The sequence below is a fragment of the Poecilia reticulata genome, chromosome 14, assembly GCF_904066995.2.
Source record: "Poecilia reticulata chromosome 14, P_reticulata-male-v2, whole genome shotgun sequence".
NCBI classification, from domain to species: Eukaryota; Metazoa; Chordata; class Actinopteri; order Cyprinodontiformes; family Poeciliidae; genus Poecilia; species Poecilia reticulata.
The window spans coordinates 26,709,581-26,731,984 of record NC_088843.1 but is presented as its reverse complement, the minus strand read 5'-3'; the positions used below and the strand labels follow the sequence as shown (position 1 = coordinate 26,731,984).

Sequence of the window (22,404 nt, the reverse complement as noted above, 5' to 3'; positions counted from 1 at the left end):
CCTGGGGACTCTGGGTCAGGTTCTCCAAGAAGAAGGGAGCGGGAGATCGACAGGCGGATTGGCACAGCGTCTGCCGTGAAGCGGGCGCTGTACCGGTCTGTCGTGGTGAAGAGGGAGCTGAGTCAGAACACGCTGGAGGGACTATGTCTCTCGGCTGTCCTGGGAACGCCTTGGGGTTTCCCCCGGAGAAGCTGGAAGAAGTGGCTGGGGAGAGGGAAGTCTGGGCCTCCCTTCTGAAGCTGCTGCCCCCTCGACCCGACCCCGGATGAAGCGGAAGAAAATGGATGGATGGATGGATGGATGGATGGATGGATGGATGATAGTGAACCATGATTATGTGGTTATTAGGGCTGCAAATTTTATTTTAATAAATGGGTTATTCTATCAATCATTAGGATGATTAATTAATTATTTGGGAAAAAACTGGCAGAGTCTGTAGAATGTTCATTTAACCGTTAAGCCTTTTTTGTACAATATTAGAAATACAGGAATAATTAAATAACCTTTTTAAATAGGAAAATAAAGATTTTATTGCCTAAAATGTAATAATATAGCGATCCTTTAATAAATCATTGATCATTTGTAAATTACTTGATTATTTTTTGCACTAACCAATTAATAATTTAACAGCAAAAGGTAATAGATAATTTTATTTATTGCAGAATTTGAACCATGTGAAGCTAAAACTTTATTTATTATTCTAATGACTATAACTTTAGTAAACTAATAGAATATTTCACTTTTTCATTAATATTCAGGTCAATTTTAGTTAAAACCTGAAAATGAGCCTTTCTTCCTTTTCCACAAAACTACATTTAATTCTAAGATATAAACTAATAAAATCTTTTTTCATTCTCTGTGAACACACCGTAAATAAGATGTAAGATGACTCAAAATTAGCTGTTTTCTGAATGATAAGAACCAAAACCAATTCTACTTTTCTTCACACAAAAAAAAATGCACCACATGGAAATACAACTAACAAACATCCTCTAATGACGACAGAGGATATAAAGGTCGACACCTGAAGAACAGAAAAGTTTAAACAGAAAAGACATTCCCTGTTAGCTTTAAGCACTCAAAAGGTTTTATCCAGGCCTTTTAACCTATTTGTTGCTCTCCCTGAAATATTAAACCTGCAGTTCAAAGAGAGGAAAAAGCCGAGGGCAGTTCTTGTTTTTTATATTCAGACAGCATGAAATATTGCAGATATTAGTCCTTAGCAGAGAAAACCAGCATTTTCCGTGTTACAAATTTGTTTCTCAAACTCTTGAATTTGGCTGGGCAATATGGTTTAAAAATAAAATCTCAAGATTTTTTAAATATCAGATTCCGTTTTAATTGATTTAAAAAAAAAAACTTTTTATAAAAAACAAAAAAACCCAGAAATAACAACAAACTAAATACTTTCAAAAATGGCTTCTATTATACCTTCTGTGAGCAATGTATTGTAGTATCAGGCCCATTCCAGGCTACAAAATGATGTGAATATACAGGAATATAGTCCTACTGTAATGCAATTTTACAGGAATCTTTTAAAATTACAATAAAGTTATTTTAATGAGAAAAAAGCCCCCAGCTATCAAAATCTGACGTAACCAGCTCAGTTTGTGGTTCTTTCTTTGAAACAGACTCAGTTGTTTACACCATATTTTCAAAGTCTTGCTGCTGATAATAATTTGATGCTGATGTGTTAAAAAATAAATGTTTCCTTATCCTAAAACTGACACCAAAATGCTCAAAGCCAAATGCCAAAACCTTCACAAAGATGCTCAGCAATCCTCATTTTAATACGGTAGTTTATGTTTCATAGTTTTTATTTTTTGTAGTAGTTTTGGAGTCATTACATTACTAGTTAATTTTCCTAATATTACGATTTTATTCTGGTAGCAGTTAAATTTTATTTAAATTTTATTATTTCAACTTTACTGCAATGCAACTGTATTCTTGTGATATTAGAACTTTATTTTTGCAATTAAAAAATAAAAATGAACTCGTAGAATTGACCTTAATTAAAAGTCCAAATAAATAAATAGAAGCTGTAAAACTTGTCAAACAAGATGAGACCACTCCATATTTAAAGTCCAGGCTTAAAATTAGCTTCAGGCTTCATTTGTTTCACAAAACGTGAAACAGATGAAGGGCAACATGTTCCTTTGAGTATTGTTCTAATGACCTTTTTTAAAGTCTATATACTTCAGTTAACAATTAATCAATTCCCACTATAATTGACAATTTTTTTCAATACTCAATCCATACAATTAATTAATTTGATTAATTGCTTCCGCCTTTGATAGATTCATTACAAAAGTGATATATTTCAGTTGTTTATTTCTGTTGAGCTTAGTGATTGTGGCTTGCAGCTACTAAAAGTGTCGTTTTGAAGGGAGTCGTTACCGAGTGCTGTGTCCAACCATACTGAAGAAAAGCTGAGTGGAAGGAAAACGTTTTGAAGCAAAGGTCATTCAGAAGCCTTATGGAGATGGTGATTTCATTTTCCAGCAGGATTTGTAACCTGATAACGTAGCTAAATGACTGCAGTGTCACTGGGATTGAGGAGTATTGTGACGAGGAAGATGAGAGACACCCGAGTCAGATGAGCTGAAGCCCAATAGAAAAGAACCACTTCAGCAGAACCACAGGTTGATTTCAATTCACTATCACATCACATCATCTATTAGTGTTAATAATGTCCTGTGAGCAGGGATAACATGAGCTAACATGTTATGTTTTGAAATGTTTCACACATAACCTTTATATACCTGAGAGCAAAACACTAATTTAACAAAAAAAATCCCCCAATTTCAGTAACCTTAAAATATAAAATATAATTATTATTTCTTTTACACAGATCAATAAGTCAGCTGAGCCATTATTACACATAAATGAATAAATATTCATTGAATTCATCATGCAAATCATGATAAGGTTAAACAAAACATAGCATATTCACAAACTTTGGAATTTGAAAAATTCACAAAAAAATGTATAAAAATTTTTCTCACTTCTGGCATTTAGCAAATAGACATAAATTTGGTAATTCTAACTCCTCTAAAGCAAGAGAAGTTGGGTATGACTTAAAAGTCAGTGGGAAAAACAAATGCTTGTCTTTTTATTATCTTTAAATATCTAGTTTAAACTGTAAATTATATTTTCCAAATTTAGACTTTTAATCAAACATTAGATTGTACTGTATTACAAAACTGTGCTGTTTCAATAACAAGGACTTTGGAAGTGCTTGATTTCTGTACAAAACCTGTGAGATGATCTTTTATTTACTTCCACGTTTTCTAGGTTAGCAAAGTAAACTTTTGAACACTTAGTCCCAAGTCTGTTTATCCCCAAAGATTAAAGACTTATAATTATACTGTTCAAATTTTAATTAAATCAGCCCATTTAATAACCGTGTGTTGGCTAACCAGGTCTTAGCCACAACATCAGAGCAGCCAGACGAGTCTCCCGTGATTTATTAGAATTTAAGCCCTAAGAAAGAAACAACTTTGAATAATAAAACATGTCTCTAGGTTGAAACTCATTTCAGTGAAATAATTAAAAAACAATGGATAATAAAAGGACACAAATATTTCCTGAGAACCAAGCAGGTAATGAGAAGCAAGTTTCTGGATTTAGGAATAAACCTAATCCACGTCTGACCCAATAAGTGTGGAAGCCTGTTTCTGCCACTCTGTTAAAAAAATAAAAATAAAAATAAAAAAGAAGATACTATCTCATTATAATGAGATAATTTATTATTATGTTTTTTGTAACAGAGTGGCAGAAATGGGCTTCCATAAATTAGCAACATTCCAGACCGTCAGAGACAACATTAGCCATTTCTTCTCAGTTTGATGAAAAACCTCAACACTCTCTCTGCTCCGTGTTTACGTAAGCGATGGTATCTACCAAGCCTCTTCCCCCTTTCAAACAACTTTGTCTCTGAGGAAGTTGTGATTCGGTCCCTCTGGATTCCAGATAAGAGATAAGGACGACTACGCCCGGCCGCAGCAGGAAGCTGAACGCCATGTGTGTGTGGAAATAGACAGAAATGGCGGGCGGCGGGGTTACGGGCACAATGGGGCGTTTGTGTCTGGGTGTTTATGCAGCTCACACTGTAAAAATGCAACATCCTACAAAGTATTTTTGATCTTCCTAATTGTAATAACTGAGTACACTTAAGCACACTTTCAGCAAGATGAAAGTGTGCTCAATAATTTGCCAATCAAAATAATTTGATTGGCAAATTATTTCCCTAACAAGACATTTTTCCCATTTTATAAGAGAAATAATCTGCCAATTGAACTAGTGCTTTAAAAAAAACATCAATATTAAGGAATTATGAACTTAAAACAGGCTCCCATATCTTGCTGAAAAGCTCTTGGTAAATTAGTTTAGTCAATTAGTCAAGTGCACTAAGATATTTGCACCGGAAACTAAAAAAAATACCTGGTAATATTTGTGTTTTTGCAGTGCAGCCTCACTGGGAGTAAACCAAGATAGTTAAAGAAGCAGCTTGTAAATAAAAGGATATGACAAGTTAATCAATATAACTCATACTATAATATCATGGCCACACTGTTACAGGAATAAGATGTGTTGTGTTTAAACTAGAAATCCTTATTTTTAACGATTGACCTCAATTTATGCACTTTATTTTTGGAGAACCAAGTTTATCTGATTATATATAAAATATAAAATCTATTCAACACTTTCCACAACTTAAAATGTTTCTTTTCTTAAACAGAGACATGAATGCACTGAATTACAAATTTATTTGATAATGTCTCACCACTGCAACACATTTAAATACATCACTAGCTTCATAAGGTTAGGCACTTGACCAAGCTTGTGAAGCTTAATATATAAAAACAACACAACACAGCAATACAACTTTAATTTGGCAAAAAAGTAGATTTACTACCTTGGTAAAAATAAACTGTAGAAAAACTTTCTTTCACATGGTTCAGAAAAAGCCATTAGAAACCCTAAATATAATGTAAAATAAACTATGACATTGCTCAGAACACAAAGCATAGAATTAGACTGAACAGATCTGCCCTTACGGATCTGAACAGTCACAGACAGTCAATCTAGAATTTTTTCGATATTCAGACAGATAAATATCACATTGCTCCATCTCTATATTAAATTTAAAGTCTTAAAAATAATTCAAGTTTATAAATTGTAAAACTATATGGAAGGTATTTGGACCCGTTTCCATTTCCTCTCTTCCTGCTTTTATTTTGCACCTGCAAACAAACCATTTTGTATCCACATACAAAATGGTTTGTACTTGAAAAAAGTGCTCTATTTTATAGGAATGCAAACAGATTAATGTTTTTGTAATAATATCCATAGTAATAGGTAATAAAGGATAGAATAGCCCATTTAAAATGTAAACATCTGATCATGTTGTGTTCAATTTAAAATATTCAAACACAATCTTATACTGTAGCACCACAGTCATCAAAAATACTACACACAAGGTGTAAATAATAAGACAAATAAACTATTTTCTGTCTTGCAGTCTCTGTAGTGGTTAGCTTTTAATGATGTGTTGCTGTTAGGGAGAAAATCAATAAATCTGGCATATCTAACAACAGTTTGAGGTGCAATGACTGCATGTCCTAAACTGGACATGTTCTGAGTTCCGTAGGCCCAATCCCAGAGACGTTTCCTTCTTGAAGCACCAAACAAGGTTTTCCTCCTCCTTTTAAATGGTTTCTATGAATTTACTATTTTAGTCCAGCCAGTCTGGAACTGAAGTTGTTATAATGAGTCACGACAGATGAGAGGGTGAGGTACTGAACTCTGTGAGTCACCAAGACCAGGATAAAAATAAAAATTGTCATCCACTGGTCGAAGATGAAACTGTTATGCTTTCAAAGAAGCTTAGATAACTGAGAATAGTTCAGAAAGGATGTTGTGTTCATTACATAAAGAAAACAAACAAGAATTTAAAAAAATGCCCGTCTGGGTCAACTTTTACGGAAGGTTAATGAAAGCTTCTTTGAAAGAAAAGAGGACATACAGGAGGTTATGCAAAATATTGACTCTTATTTAAATGATGTGCCAAATGATCGTGTCCCTCGCTGTAATTAATTACCTCAGAGTGAAACAATTAAACTCTAACCTAAAGAAAAGCATGACTACAAAAGACTGGAAACCTATTAACACCAGATTGGACATTCTTCACTGTAAACTTCAGACAGATAAATATCTCAATAAATACAGCTGGATTATGGGAAAGTGCAAAGAAAACTTCATGGAAAATCACAGCAACATTTTCTGTTCATCATTCCATTCAAAATCTATGAACTCAATCACAGCAAGGCTTTATTAGCTGTGTTTAAGTCATTAAAATAACGAGAACGCAAGGTTACCGCTCATTTCTGTGACGGAACCGACAAAGTAACTGTTTCTAAATGCTTCAAGATGATAGTTCAACCAAATCTGAAGACACTTCTATTTGTCAAACTTTTGCTTTCATATTTTCTGCTGAAAAGTTTTGATACATCAATGCACGTGCGAGTGTAAATCCCAAAACTTTAATAAAACAAACGTTATGGATTAAAAAAATGTGTCTTAAAAGCAGAGAAGGGATCGCTGCCACTGCTGGTGGTTTTGCTATATTTGTTGTACAGTTGTGTCTCAATTACTGCTCTGTGTCTGTTTTTTCAGTAATTGGCATGTTTCAGAGTTTGTATAGTTTAGTTAATGATTATTCAATTACTAAACTAGTTGACTATTATATCAATAATTGATTAATTGTTTCAGGTCTAGTTTTGATTTTGTTTCATTACAGAACCCACACACGTTCTTTTTGCCTCTCCCTCAGCTGGCGGGTTTCACTAGATTAGCTCATAGTCTTTCCTGAACACTGTTGCCCTCTGTTGCTAACAACAGTGTCAGTCCTAAACCTCTGCGCCAGCAGAAAGACAACTTTCCTTAGTTTGGATAAACATACTCCAGTTACTGAGAAACTATTTGGAAGGATAGCAGCAGCTTTTTATAGAAACATAGACAAGCTAGAAAGCAGCTACTGGATAAAGGTATCAGAAGTTAAAGCAAAGCTAAAGATTAAATTTCCTCGATTTAATTGTTAATAATTTGAACAGCTTTTAAAAGTCATTATTGTTTTTTAAATCAATCATTTAACACCTGGAGGTTTTCAGATGTTAAATCAGTGGCGCCCAAAGTGCGTCCTGGAGGCGCGGCATCCTGCATGTTTTAGTTTTCTCCCTGTTTTAATGCACCTGGATCCAATGATGGCTCATTAGAGGCCTAAGAAGAACATCGACATGCTGAGAAGGTTGTTTCTACCACCAGGGAGAGAACTAAACATGCAGGATGCCGGCCCTCCAGGACCGAGCTTGGGCTCCTGTGTTAAATGATTGTTTTTCTCTCCCTGTGACCTTAAAAATTGAGTTTGGTGTAACATCTGGATCACCTGCATGAATGAACATCTGCCTCCACAATTATTGCAACCAAATCCAAAAATCTTCCACTTCCTTTTGATAAGACCAGCCAATGCTCAATCTACAAAAATCAACCCTTCATTTGAGGAAAATTTGCCATTTCTATGCAAAGAAGCTGGAAAACCCTCAGAGAGTTTGGTCATTATTATTATTTCAAGTGTACTAAAATATTTGCACTAGAAACTAAAAAATACTTTTGGTGATTTGGTGTTTTTGCAGTGAATAGGCAAAACGGACCCTCATGATGCTGCCACCCCCAGACATCACAGTCAGGATGGTACAAGCCAGATGATTATTACGGCCAAACACTTTAGTTTCATCAGACCACAGGACAAAATGAAGATTTTTGTCCCAGTGTGCATTTGTAAACTACAATCTGACTTTTCATGTTTCTTTTGGAGCTGTGGCTTCTTCCTTACCTTTCAGCCCAAGTCAGTACCGGAGACAATTTGCTGTGGAAAGTGACTCTGTTTTATCAGATTTTGCCAGAATTTAGTTAGCAATGCCTGTTAGGACATCCCTGCTGTCCATCATATGGAAGAAAAACCTCTTCATCATGACAAAACATTTCATGGTTTGCAGGGTATATGCCAGGATTTATTAGGTTGTATTTTCCTCTCAGATACTTCCTAGTAATAACTTTCTTTGGACCATCTGTTACGCTGATGATGAACCTAAAACTTCAGTTCTTCATCTTGGTGTTTAACGAACTGCATGTGCTTTTTAATAGAATAGCTTGTTGCTCATTGACTATTAAGGTGAAAAAAAAAAAGTTCTCTGTTGGTCTGGAGGTTGACAATACTTTTAAATGAATTATGATTAATTTAACTTTGAAGATGGATGAGGCAATATTTTTTCTGAGACGACTTGCTGGATGTTGTTTTAGGAAACTTTATAAATCAACTGGGTAGAATTTACTGTAGATAGGAAAATTTTTTACTGTTATAACTCTCTATAAAAGGCTCTAATATGTTTTCACAGAAAATCTTTCATCCAGTCTTTATTGTTCATGACTGATTTAAAGGTGACCTATTATACTTTCTTGAACAAGTTAGGATAGGTTATACCATTGTTTCTCAACCGTTTTTGGGCCAGCGCCCCCCTAGCCCTTATTCAGGTCCCTCACCGCCCCCCACCAAAGAATTTGCAGGCTACTTTGCACTGACCATTATTTTATCATTAATAAATGACTATTGTATCACTATTGTAGATGTTTTGATTTTTATGCTTGTTTCTGTATTTATCATCAAAAATAATTTCCCAGAGAACAAAAAGGCCATGGGAACAGAAATTATTTTCACAGGCAATGAACGAAAAATGCAACAAACATTCAAGTTAAAATTTGTAGGTCTAACAGCAGCCAGTCAGAGAGAAAAAATATTCTTATTTTGTGCCATTTTCTAGTTGTTAAATATTACACAAATGAGCAGATAAAAGATGTTCAACATGCCAGTTTAAACTTTGAACTATTTGCAAATGACTGAGCTCTGCAACATTAAAACATGGATAGAACTGTAACTACATTAATCATAGCTCTTCTTCTCTTCAGTGTTTCTGTCAGTTTCTGGTGGTGCAGCTCTGTGCTGCCTTCAGGAGAATGGGACATCAGAGTATCATCCATAAAATTTCACCCACATGGCATTTATTGTGCAAACCAGAGCTTTCAGGGGAAAAACAAAAGTTTCAGATCCTGTGAAAATAATTTCCATTCCCAGGGCTATTTTGTTCTCTGGGAAATTATTTTTTATGATAAATACAGAAACAAGCATAAAAATCAAAGCATCTACAATAGTAATAGTAATATTAATGATAAAATAATGGTCAGTGCAAAGTAGCCTGCAAATTATTTGGTGTGGGGCGGTGAGGGACCTGAATAAGCGCTAGGGGGGCGCTGGGCCAAAAAAGTTTGAGAAACACTGCTCTACATCATCGTGGATAAGTGACTCATCCCACACCAAGCAAACTGCTGTCTTGCAGCATTTGATGAGTTATTCAAAAGACATTTTGTGTTATGTCTGTTATGACTCTGCATTAATTAATTTTTATAAGTTTTTGCATTGTATAACATTGATGTTGGCAAAATGAAGGAATCACCTAGAGTGGGGGACTTGAGAGCAAGATAAGCAATATATTTTTAGTTGACAATCACTTTTTCCTTTGTTACCTAAACAGCTATTTACAGACATCTTTGTTCATTTTCATGCTTTCAGGGTTTTTTTTATAGTGAAAGATATCTTCTGAAAAGCCCAGATCTAAACTTTTATAAGCCTTTTGATATTCAAAACTGGTATGGAATGCTAATGAATGTTTGTTCACTGTTCAACAGCTTAAAATGTTGGAAACACAGCTGCATAAATAAAACAATTGTTTAAAATTGATTTATTTGTTTTAGTTTTACTTTATTATAATTAATTTTAACTAGAATCATAAAGTAACACATTTTGGAGTAAATACCCAACACTTGAAAGTGTTAAATTAACACCAACAAAATAGTTAATTTTTTTAAATCAGTGTTAACCATTGCATCCCAAACAGAGTTAATTTAACTCTGTTTTTGTGAGTTTAAAAAAATTAACTCTGATCCAGTGTTAAATTTAACTATTTTGAAAGTGTTGATTTAACTCTGAAGATTGTGGACTATATAAACACTGAAAAGGTGTTAATATCAGCTCTGTGGGAGTTAAACCAACACTGGGCTTTTTGCTGTGAAGTAATTGGAGATTCATGGTGCGTCATGTTCTTAAATGACTTATGTGAACAAACCTATTGACATGCGATTTTAATTGATTTCCTCATTTAATGACGGCACAGGAATTGCATAGTTGTGTTTTTTTTGGACTGAAATATTGACAATGTTTTGCACACATTTGTAACGGAAGCACAGCTAGTGACATTTCAATCAGTTCAGATATTTGCAGCAACTCATGAAGCAAAAAGCTGACCTAAAGATTCCCCCAATGAAAAAGATTCCAACCACTGGATTTAAAATCATCTACAAAAACAAAACAAAGTCTTCTTAAAATGTGGATTTTAAAGAGACCCACACATTCATCCTGAATCCTACACTCTCACTGCCCATGAAAAACCTTTTATTCCAGCAGAGTTCATATTTCATATTTCAGCTTTCGTATTTCTAGGCCTACAACCTTCAAACAATAACGTTCCTCACATTCTTGTGTCTCATGAATCAAAAACAACGTTATGCCACAAATACCAATTCAAGAGTCTTAATTTCATCATAAGTTTTTAAATTTAAATCAGCCCTTTAAAGCTCAAACAGCTGCTCGTTACAGCCAATCGTCTCCTTAATGTGGACTGTCAAGCAGTAATTAATTGTTAATTGCCATCAATGAAGCAACATAATGAAGGATTTTATGTCCTTGCATCATTCACATACTCACTTTTGATCAACATTGTCTTTTCTGAAGGAAATTCAACAGGTTTCCATGTCCAATACGAACAAAAGTCAAAGTGTATAAGACGTTAAATCCGAGTGGGGAAATAAATCCAGAGATGTCAGAGACGGTAAATTCCAGTTGCGCTGCTCATGTTGGGCATCATGTTAATGAAATTGTTGAAGATTTTCCCCTTTTCCCTACCACTCCCCTTCCTTTGGCCTGGACTGGACCATCTGAGCACTGGGAAAGGGTTGGGAGGGGGAACTTCCTAAAAATAACCAAATAGAGCGCTTCAGTGGACATGTGAGAGGTTGCCTGAGGAGACTGGGAATACTTTTAAACTGAGACATGGAGAAAAAGTGACTGGTAGGAAGAATAAATTTGGGAGATAAAAGCTGTGAAATGTTATTGACTATAGGAGCAATTAATGAATCCCAGAGTGACCAGGACTTGGTACAGGAATGACCTCTGTTTGGGCAGAAGCTGGAAGATTTTATGTTGTCTCTTCAAAATAAACTTTCAGGGTCCATACACAATTCCCACAGTAAAAATTAAGCACTTTTCATGCATTTTCCCCTTTTTTCACTTATATCATTGGTAAAGATTAGGAGAGGGCAATAAATAAAGAACAATATATATCACAACAGACAGTATCAGTATCATCAGTATCAATAAATAGTACTTTGACATTATATTAAATATATAATATTCACTAAATTCCGATCCAGAACCGCACAGCATTCTGGGGGATTTAGGCAGAAGAAAGTTTTAGCTGCTGTGTCCAAATTCAGGGTCTGCATCCTTCGAAGGACGGATTTGTAGGCCGATTACGTCATAGCGTGGCGACAAGGCTGTCCGAATTCAAAGACTCCTTCAAATGCATCCTTCAAATGAGTCCTTCTTTTTCCCAGATATGAAGGATGGGTACGGTGTATCCTTCACAGCCCACAATATGCCATAATTCATTGCGGGTTCCAACTGGGCGTTCAGGCGGAGCGTCAATGGCGGTGAATAGCGACAAATTATTTAGCTATATAACACTTGTGTGTAAATCTCAAATATCTGCTCTGTTCATCATTACATCACCTAATTGCAATATTGCTCTGACATTTTCGGACCTGTCTGCTACTGCTGCGTTAACAGCCAGCTCCCCTCGCCAGCTGGCCGGGCGCTCCAGGTTTGGTATACCGAGAGAAAACGCCTAAACGCACATTGTTATAAAACCTCCAGCTAGCTTTCCCCCATGAGTGGGAGTTAAACACCCATATTATTCAGACAGGTCTGGTTGAAAAATGTTTGGTTTATAGAGTATTTCAAAGCAGAGCACATCGGTTTGATTGATTAATTAATGTCAAGCCTTCAAACATAATAGGTTTATTTAACCGTAATGTCCTATCTGCGATGTGGAGAGTGTTATATTTGTAAATGAATAATTTGCTTAGGCCCTTTATGTTTTCCTTATAGAAAAGTGCAGTACACATTTGAACACTTTAGAATCTAACTAAGATATTTCCTTTTTACTATGGAACATCCTTTGCTGTAAAAGGTGAAGAATAATATAGACATCAGTATGTATGTAGTATGAATCAACATCGATCTGATAAAACTGAGTTGACTTAAAACGTTTCTTTTTTTAAACAGACATAAATGTACTGAATTATAAATTTATTTGATAACTAAGTACCAGAATGGCACACTCAAGTACAGAAATAGCTTCACAGGTTTTGTCAATCATGTAAAAACAACACAACTTTAATTTGTACAGTCAGGGAGTGTAATTAGAAACATAACAGTCAATGTAGGCCTACAATAAATAATAAAGAAACTGAAACAGACAAAAATGTTGGTTGACCACATTGAGCAAACATTTAAAAATAAACTGCAACAAACCTTTAAAATGGTTCAGAAAGTAGATTTATGAATTATACATAAAATGTAAAATAAATAAAGCATGACGTCGCTCAGAGAATTAGACTGAACAGATCTGTCCTTACGTATCGGGCAAACTGTTACAATACCCAATCTAACATTTTTATCAATGTCAGGATTGATACAGATATTAATATCGGATTGGTACATCTTTAATATTAAGTTAGGTTTTCAAAGTTTTCTGGCACCACACAAAACAAATCAAATGGAAATGATAAAAATCATTTTAATTTATCATGCGATTGATTGACTTATTGTTGATGATTATTGCCTGGTGACGGTATTTTATAATCTACAACAGGGACAAGGTAAAGGTTTTGAAAAGTCTCTGACACACATACAGGTCCTTCTCAAAAAATTAGCATATTGTGATAAAGTTAATTATTTTCCATAATGTAATGATAAAAATTAAACTGTCATATATTTTAGATTCATTGCACACCAACTGAAATATTTCAGGTGTTTTATTGTTTTAATACTGATGATTTTGGCAAACAGCTCATGAAAACCCAAAATCCCTGTCTCAAAAAATTTGCATATTTCATCCGACCAATAAAAGAAATGTGTTTTAATACCAAAAATGTCAACTTTCAAATAATTATGTTCAGTTATGCACTCAATACTTGGTCAGAAATCCTTTTGCAGCCTTCAATGCAGCATGGAGGCAATCAGCCTGTGGCTCTGCTGAGGTGTTTTGGAGCCCAGGATGCTTTGATAGCCTTAAGCTCATCCAGAGTTTTGGGTCTCTCAACTTTCTCTTCACAATATCCCACAGATTCTCTATGAGGTACAAGTCAGGAGAGTTGACAGGCCAATTGAGCACAGTAACACCATGGTCAGTAATACCAGTGGTTTTGGCACTGTGAGCAGGTGCCAGGATGTGTTGAAAAATGAAATCTTCATCTCCATAAAACTTTTCAGCAGATGGAAGCATGAAGTTCTCCAAAACCTCCTGATAGCAGCTGTATTGACCTGCCCTTGATTAAACACAGTGGACCAACACCAGCAGCTGACATGGCTCCTCAGACCATCACTGACTGTTCAGTGCTGCTTCTCTGTAGCCTAGGTCAGACGCTTCTGTCACTGTTTCTGGTTCAACAGTGGCTTGACCTTTGACCTGGGGAATGCGGCACCTGTAGCCCATTTCCTGCATACGCCTGTGCACGGTGGATGTGGATGTTTCTACTCCAGACTCAGCCCACTGGTTCCACAGGTCCCCCAAGGTCTGGAATCGGCCCTTCTCTACAATCTTCCTCAGGGTCCGGTCACCTCTTCTCATTGTGCAGCGTTTTCTGCCACACTTTTTCCTTCCCATTGAGGTGCCGTGATACAGAACTCTGGGAACAGCCTATTCGTTCAGAAATTTCTTTCTGTGTCTGACCCTCTTGCTTGAGGGCGTCAATGATGGCCTTCTGGACAGCAGTCAGGTCAGCAGTCTGACCCATGGTTGCGGTTTTGAGTAATGAACCAGGCTGGGAGTTTTTAAAAGCCTCATGAATCTTTTGCAGGTGTTTAGAGTTACTTCGTTGATTCAGATGATGAGGTTAACGGCTCGTTCAGAGAACCTTTTCATGATATGCTAATTTTTTGAGACAGGGATTTTGGATTTTCATGAGCTGTTTGCCAAAATCATCATTATTAAAACAATAAAAGACCTGAAATATTTCAGTTGGTGTGCAATGAATCTTTTTATCATTACATTATGAAAAATAATGAACTTTATCACAATATGCTAAATTTTTTAGAAGGACCTGTACTACACACCAGACTGGTTCAAGAGAACACTAACAAAAATATCTCCAATTTTGATAATGTCAGTTATCATCTGAAATACAAGCCACTATTTATTTCAATCACACAGATCAATAACTCATTTCGCCATTGGGAATAATAAAGACATTAAAACAAACTGTGTTAAGGTAAATTGTCTTCATGCCCAAATTAAATGAATAAACACAATAGAGTATATAAAGAAAGTTGTATTTTTTTTTTAACCAAAAACGTTCTGTCTACGTTTTCTGGCATTTAGCCATAGAGTATATAAAGAAAGTTGTATTTCTTTATATACAATATAAAGAAATACATACATTGTTTTTGTGATTCTAACTGACCTAAACGAAGATAAGTTGAAGTCCTGATTTAACTTTAGACAGAAGAAAAAAACTCTTTTTATTAGGTGTGTAAAAATATGTGATTTCAACTGTAAATGTTTCCCAAATTTAGGTTTTTAATCAAACGTTGGATTGCACTTTGTTACTAAACTGTGCAGTTTAAATATCAAGAACTTGAACTAGAAGACACCCAACAGAAATTCAAGCATGTTCAAAGATTTTTAAACACCGGTGCAAAAGCTGCAAGAGTACAATGCAACGTAAGAACTTTAAAATTGACAAAATAATTTGACTTTCTGCATCTGAACAAGAGGGATGAGGTCTTCCCATTTCCTAATACAGCATTAATCCTTAAGGTTTCACCTCAACTCGGGCTGAGGAACACTTTCATTAGTAATGGTCTTTCATCAGACTCGTAGGTGTCTGATTATAGGATTTTAAATGGGCATACCTCCCCCTGCGAGGAGAGGAGAGCGGCCCGTGGGATGCGCCACATTAACTCACAAGCAAAAAGAGGAAGTATGTAAACAATTAATAGACTTCTCTCAGCCTGCAGCATCATGGAGGGAAAAAGAGTAACAGAAAAAGAGGTTAAAACTTTCCATCTCCTCCCTGATGGGAGCTCAGAAATCTCACAAAGTTGGCTGTTTAAAAAAAAAAAATGTTTAAGGAGTAATATTTCATAAAAAACATCCAAACTCAAACAGCAGGGTGTCTCTGAATAAGTTTATTCAAATGTTTACTCTCAGATTTTACATTTATAATTTATGAAAACATCTGGGATCTTCAACAGAACCAGCAGTTCAGAGAAACGTCAGTGTGTATACACACAGATCTGAGATAAAGGTTTTCATGAAACAAAGTAGTGCTTAAGTCAGATGCAGTTTTCAAAAATGTAATATTAAACTGTGTCCACCTGAGTGTAAATTAACCTCTGAAGACATCTAAGGTTCAGCAGAAACAGCAGATAGATCAGCGAGGAAGTTCTGGAGAAGATTAGACCAGAGATATGGTTCACAAATGACATCCTTAGCTTTAAACATCTCACAGAGAATCCATGTGAGGACAGATGGACAGCTGCAAACTGACAGGCCTGGTAAAGGGCTGGTTGGTCAAATTTGTACCATCTGACTCATGGGTTATATTTAAGTGACTTACCATGGAAAATCCAGTATGCTTTTATTCTTCCATTTGGTTCTCAACTGCTTCTAAAACTTGCTGCATTCTTGTTGGTTGTGCAGCAGGTTCTACTTCTGCTTTTTAAAGATGTATGGCTATATAACTGCGCATCTGTTTGCAGTCATTTTCACATGTGAGTGTAAAGCTGCTGGGCGTGGCCAGCAGCAGCTTATCTGGATTCAAAGCGACAAGAGGCCCTAATACAGCTCAAACTGAAAGAAGCTCAAAATAGGCTGAATCAAGCAGACTATTATCTCATTATGTAGGAAAGATTTCATTATTTAGGAAAGATCCTATCCCATCCTGTTAGTGGAAGCATAATAGATCACCTTTAAATAAGAATCAGGTACTGGACTTTCAGAAATCCTGTGGGGCTCAAGCCCAGTTTAGTTAAAATAATAAGCAAGAGGTCTGGATTGGATATTTTGCAGCTGGTCAAAGACAATAGTTAAAAATAAGAACCAATGTTGCATTCCAGAGGTCGACCTGTTGTTCTGCCAACACAAAGGCTCTTCTGTCTCAGAGTGCTACAGAAAAGTGCATTTCCTCTTCCCAAGCCACAGCCTGTCGGGCAGCAGCAGAGGAAGAGTCCAACAATACTCCCAGCGGATGGGAGTTGGTGTATATGTGTGTGTGTTGTGGTGTTTGTGGGTGAGGCGGCTTCAGCAGGAGACGATTTGTTTACACTCACAAGCTTCGGCCCGCTGCACGTTCACAGCGGCGTGTATGTATGCTGCCTGTGTGTCTGGGCTCCAATTTGTCGTTTGTGAACGTGTCAGAGTGTGTGTGTCAGTGTGCGTGTGTGTGTGTGTCGTCTGAATCAAGCTTCAGAGGTCCTGGTCCTGGTATTTCCGATGCAGCAGGAAAGGAAACACTCCTAAGCTGTGCTTCTCTGAGTGCTAAAATCTAAAAGACCTGATACTGAATTTAAAAGTTTTTTTGTCTTGAAACATTAATATAGAGTTCATTTACTGAAGATAAAACAAATAAAGAACCAAGTTTATCCTTTCATGTTTCATAAGCGACAGGACAAATAGACCCACAGAACCAGGGGTCACAGATCAGAGCAAAGGGTCAAACAGAGTTCACTTGGATTACAGTTGTAATCAGATGTTTGTTCCTGTCAGCAGATAATAAAAACACTCAAAAGCTAATATAATTCACTGATTCACTTAAAAACATTTAGAGGTTCGTCACAAAGTAACGTATTTCCACCGTTTATCACAGCAAATTAAACTCTAAAAATGACCTTATATTCAATTTGTCTGAAAATATTATATTTAAAACTATTGTTGAAAGCGATGTTGAGTTATGACCAAATTCTCTTTTTTTCCTAAGCATGTTACCAATAAGAAGCCCAACAGATATACTTTCACAAGTGGAGCATTGCAGCTTTCACTATAATGCTCCTGTTGATATATAGAAAATAAACTACTAGAAGCACTTTGTGCTTCATTCTATGGAGATGCCGACTTATGGTGTTTTCACTCCTCATAGTCCGACTTTGTCCTATTGGAGACACTAAATTGCAACATGTATTACATTTTCTGCTGGTGCAGTTCACTTTCACACTACAGTGTGTCAAATGAACCACACTCTTTGAAAAACAGGTTCACCTCCTCACCAATGGTGGTGCTGCGTCAAGAATCACTGAAGGAAACGCAACAAACACTTCTGGAGAAGACACTGAGCCAACTGTCTTCACAAAATGTAACCAAATTTGAGCAGCGTCAGATTTCAGTGGTTGGAAGATTTCTCTTTTGTCGTTAGCAAAAGACCACAAGTTATTTCTCCCACTAGCACTAGATGTGTGTTTGTTTTTGCTGTATTTACCCAGAATGCTCTGCTCTGTAGTCTGCTTCCTGCTCTTGGAGCGGAGTCTGGTCTGCTTGGTGTTCACATATGCTTTTGAACTACACCAGAGTTCACTGCAACCGAACTGAGACCTGGGTTTGCAGGTGGATCAGAGTTTGATTTACGCATTCACACCTTCCCAAATGAAGCAGGCTAAACAGAGCTGGTGTGAATGCATCCTTTGACACACAAAACTTGGTGCCACCCCATGATGCCAAAGGTACCAAAAGTTGGTACAATGATCATGGTTGTATTGTGTTTGGTTGAACAGCAAACTGCCCTGACAAGAACCTGTTGAGAATAAATAATTCTGCGTTTTCCTTCCATCTCTGTTAGCTAGTTACTAAGCTAAAGCTAAGCTAAAGCTAAAAGAAATGACATGTTAGGAAATGCCCTCAACACTAAGATTACAGGGTACTAGGAGCTAGGTAACGCCCTCTTTGGGGCGTAACTTAGATAGAGGCTAACAAAGGAAGGCACAACCTCTTCCGGGATGCCATTTTTGTCTGTTACCTCCCACAGGTGGCAGGTCATAATGAACCAGCTGTATTTTGGTATTAATAAATGGAATTCATGAATTCAACGCACTGACTCTCTGTAATCTCATTACATCAAGAACTCAGCATGGAGAATGGATAATTCTCCACAAACCCCATAGAGAATCTATGGACTGTTGTCAAGAGGAAGATGAAAGAAGTAACGCTGAAGACCTGAAGGTCGCTATCAAAGTAATGTTGGCTTCCTGATCACCTCAGCAGAACCACAGACCCACATTTCTATTAAAATATATTTTCATTCATCAAAATTAAAGGAAATAAACACTTAAAATATATCAATCTGTGTGTAGTGAACCACTTATCCTTGACATTCTTATTTACTAAGATGTACACATCCCCACTAACATCTTCAGCTTCCTTTATCTTCAGCAGTCTCCACACTGAGATTTTAGTCAGAGGATGAGGCCAAACGCTGCAACCAAAGCCAACAGACCCAGTTGGTGCTTAACAGAACTTGGAGCTGAAACGGTGCTGAAAACCCGGTAATAGCCTCTTTCAGCGGGGTGCCAGGAGCTCGGCTGACCCATGGCACTGTCCCCAGCTTTTCATTCGCTGGCCAAAACAAACAAAAAAAACTTTATTCGCAGCAGAATGTCAGTGAGTACAGTTCTGCTGCTCAGCTGGGATAAAATGGCTGCTAAACTGTGTCAGCACATCTGCCAGGATATCTAACAGGATATCTATTTACTTGTAGCAATTACAGCTAAAGTTTCAGTCGTCTAGTCTGACATATTTGCTGTCCAAGCCAATGCACAGCATTAAATTCCTCAAAAAGGCAACTGTTTTCCCTCTTTAATCCAAGTTTCACTAACAAACACATCCAGACATTCACACTTGCCCTGATCTCATACTTTCGTCTTCGACTTATCGGCTGGTAATTCATCAAAAAGGAACCACAGCTGACAGTATGGTAATGTTTGGGTCTTAGCATGGAAATGGGGATGAATACCAGGAGAAGATAACTACATGGTAAGACGAAAGCAATCCATCAAATAAATTCCCAACCAGCCGTTTCTGCTTGTTATGTCAACAACAGTGGAGATGGAGTGGAATATTGCAACAAATAGTTGCCTTCATTCAGTTAACTGGCTTCAAACTTTATATGAATCAATGTTCTAGTTGTTCTTATTGTGTTTTTTGTTATATCTCAGAAGTAAATAATCAACCTCATATGGACATCTTAAAATACAAAACTTGGAAGCAGGTGCTAAACAATTAAAGGTTTTTTGTAAGGCTTCAGCTAATGATTATTTTAGTAATCCATTATTCTAACAATTAAATGAAATGGATAAAACCACAGAAGCCTTTATATGCAATATTAGAAGTACATTAAATATGCATTAAACAAAGCAATTTCTTTTTCAAATGTGAAAATAAATATTTTTATGGAAGCCCATTTCCGCCATGAAAGAAAAAAAAAAGACCAACAGGAAGTCATAATTTCGATTTTCTAAGTTATAATTATGAGATTCAAAGTCATAATTTTGACTTTGAATCTCGTAATTATGACCCGTCTGGCAACACAAAGCAGGCTGAAAGATACGAAAAAGCAAAATTTTGGAAAATTAATTGTCCCATAATTCCAATTACATGTATATTTTAATGAATATAAGAAATGAAAGATCTTCATTTTAGATGCAAAAACTTAAGAATGCACAGAGACCCTGACATAGAAATACATTTAAAAATGTTCAGGATAGCGGCCCTCAAGAGCTGAGGTTCATTAACATAAAAGCATGTAAAGCTTCTGCTAAATCCTTGTAGCCTTTTGGCAATTTATGTGGATGATTTTGCAATAAAAATGGGAGTAAAAAAAACTTCAGTAGAGATTGAAAACCAAATAGTTTATCTTATTTATTTCATCCACTTTTAATTCATCAACTTCAATATTATTATTTACGTGTTATAAATGTTACATCCCAGGTGCCGTGTAAATAAACTCCAGCTTGTTGCTCAATCAAGACTGGGCCTGTTTCCCAGTGCCAACGGTAAATGTATGCTACTGTTACAGGATCAGATGTTCCTGTCAGGAAATCCCCCCGCAACACACATCCAATCAGGTCCGTCCAACTATTTTACTTAAAATGGAACAATGTGCCCCTTAACAAACCTCACCTTGAACTGTGGTCGAGTCTAATTCTGGCTCCAGCACAAAGAGTTCCCTTAAAAACAGCTGAACTATAGAGTGAAACCCAACCAGTGGTGATCAAATATTCAGTTGATAAAGGATACTAAAGATTGTAGAATTTTGAGACTATTTGGATAATATTTGGTTTATAGAAAACTCTCACCTTCAGTTATTTTAAAAATCATTGCAATTATTGGTTGTATGATCATTCTACCCCACAAAAATGGGTAACCCCCCCCCCAAGAAGAACCAAAAATGAATTTAAAATTCAAACTTAATATTAACTTAAATTAGCAGCTGAAAATAATTTATGGTGGCTGGGCTCTCCCTTAGAGATAGGGTGAGAAGCTCGGTCATCCTCCACGTCTAGAGGAGCCAGTTGAGGTGGCTCGGGCATCTGGTCAGGATGCCTCCTGGACGCCTCCCTGGTGAGGTGTTCCAGGCACGTCCCACTGGGACGAGGCCTCAGGGGAGACCTAGGACACGCTGGAGGGACTATGTCTCTCGGCTGGCCTGGGAACGCCTTGGGATTCCCCCGGAGGAGCTGGAAGAAGTGGCTGGGGAGAGGGAAGTCTGGGCCTCCCTTCTGAAGCTGCTGCCCCCGCAACCCGATCCCGGATAAGCGGAAGAAAATGGATGGATGGATGGATGTTTTCTACTGGATATAAGGCATAACATAAGATCCAATCTAGATTCGATATAATCCGATACGGGCATCATTCTTGGATGGATATTGGAAAAAAAAGAATGTGCCATTACCTAGCAACCCAAGCAGAGCTCTAGCATGTTTGGTCAGCTTGTTTTACCACTGTATGCGCCATGCTATGACTGCTATAAACACAAGTGTTTTATTGTTGACCTACTATTCAGAAAGCACTTGCTACATTCTTGTTTGTTGTGCAGGAGGCTCGACTTCTGGTTTTCAAAGACATACAATTGTATAATTGTGCATCTGTTTGCAGGTATTTTCAGTAAGCGTAAATGTTGAGTTGGGGGGTGTGGCCAGCAGCAGCTGATTTAAAGTGACAAGTCGCCCTAAAACAGCTCATTCTGAAAGGAGCTCAAAATAGATAGAACTGACCAGACTGGAATCTCATTATCTAAGAACATGTTTTGTATAATCTGTAGACCTTTTCTAACCTGTTCATGGAAGCATAATAGGTCACCTTTAACAACCTTAATGGCATTAAGTCCAGTTATTCCCTGTTATCTACAGACAAATCCCACTCTCCTCCATGGATGATCTCATGAGTGTCTATGGGATTTCCTCTTTCTGTTCCTGTTCCGTCTCCTGCAAAGGTGTGTTGTGTTTGTGTGTCACACCAACACTCATTCTTCTGGAAGTTATTTTCCGAGCAGAACATTACCATCAAATTGACATTAAAAGCCCGCCTGCGAGAGCCGTTACCCCCTGTCCCTCCTCCTCCATTTATGGTAACTCAATGTTTCTCCACTGCAATGTGATTAGTGGATGACATGAAATGTGAAGAGACGCTGAAACCCCCCCCCCCAAAAAAACAAAACAACAAACGTGTCCTGTGCAGGCACAGACGAGGAGGAAATGTATGTGAGGGTTTATTTTTAGCCAGGGAAGAATTTAATACAAACAGAAAAGCAGCTGTGTGTTTCCTCCGGTGTTAGTGACTAGAAGACATGAAGAATGTGGGTGTTTTAAGAAAGGGATGGATAAAAGCTGCTGACATTAAGTACAAAGATCGGAGTCTGAGAACTATCTACTCAATGGTTGGATCAGATGAAGAAACTCTGATGCAC

The 22,404-nt window shown here is 36.9% G+C and overlaps 1 protein-coding gene across 3 annotated transcripts in view; it reads right to left on the bottom strand.

Annotated features, from left to right (window-relative positions):
* The window catches only part of LOC103476244 (rho GTPase-activating protein 7), a 116,938-nt gene that overhangs the window by 35,944 nt on the left and 58,590 nt on the right, over window positions 1-22,404 (bottom strand). The window contains exon 1 of one of the 3 annotated variants that reach the window (XM_008428445.3): window positions 10,877-11,048. The exons of the other annotated variants lie outside the window; for them this stretch is intronic. Coding sequence (XP_008426667.2) covers window positions 10,877-10,889 — 13 coding nt within the window. The 5' untranslated portion in view covers window positions 10,890-11,048. Of the gene's footprint in view, window positions 1-10,876; window positions 11,049-22,404 lie in introns of those variants that run through there. 3 annotated transcript variants of the gene reach the window in all.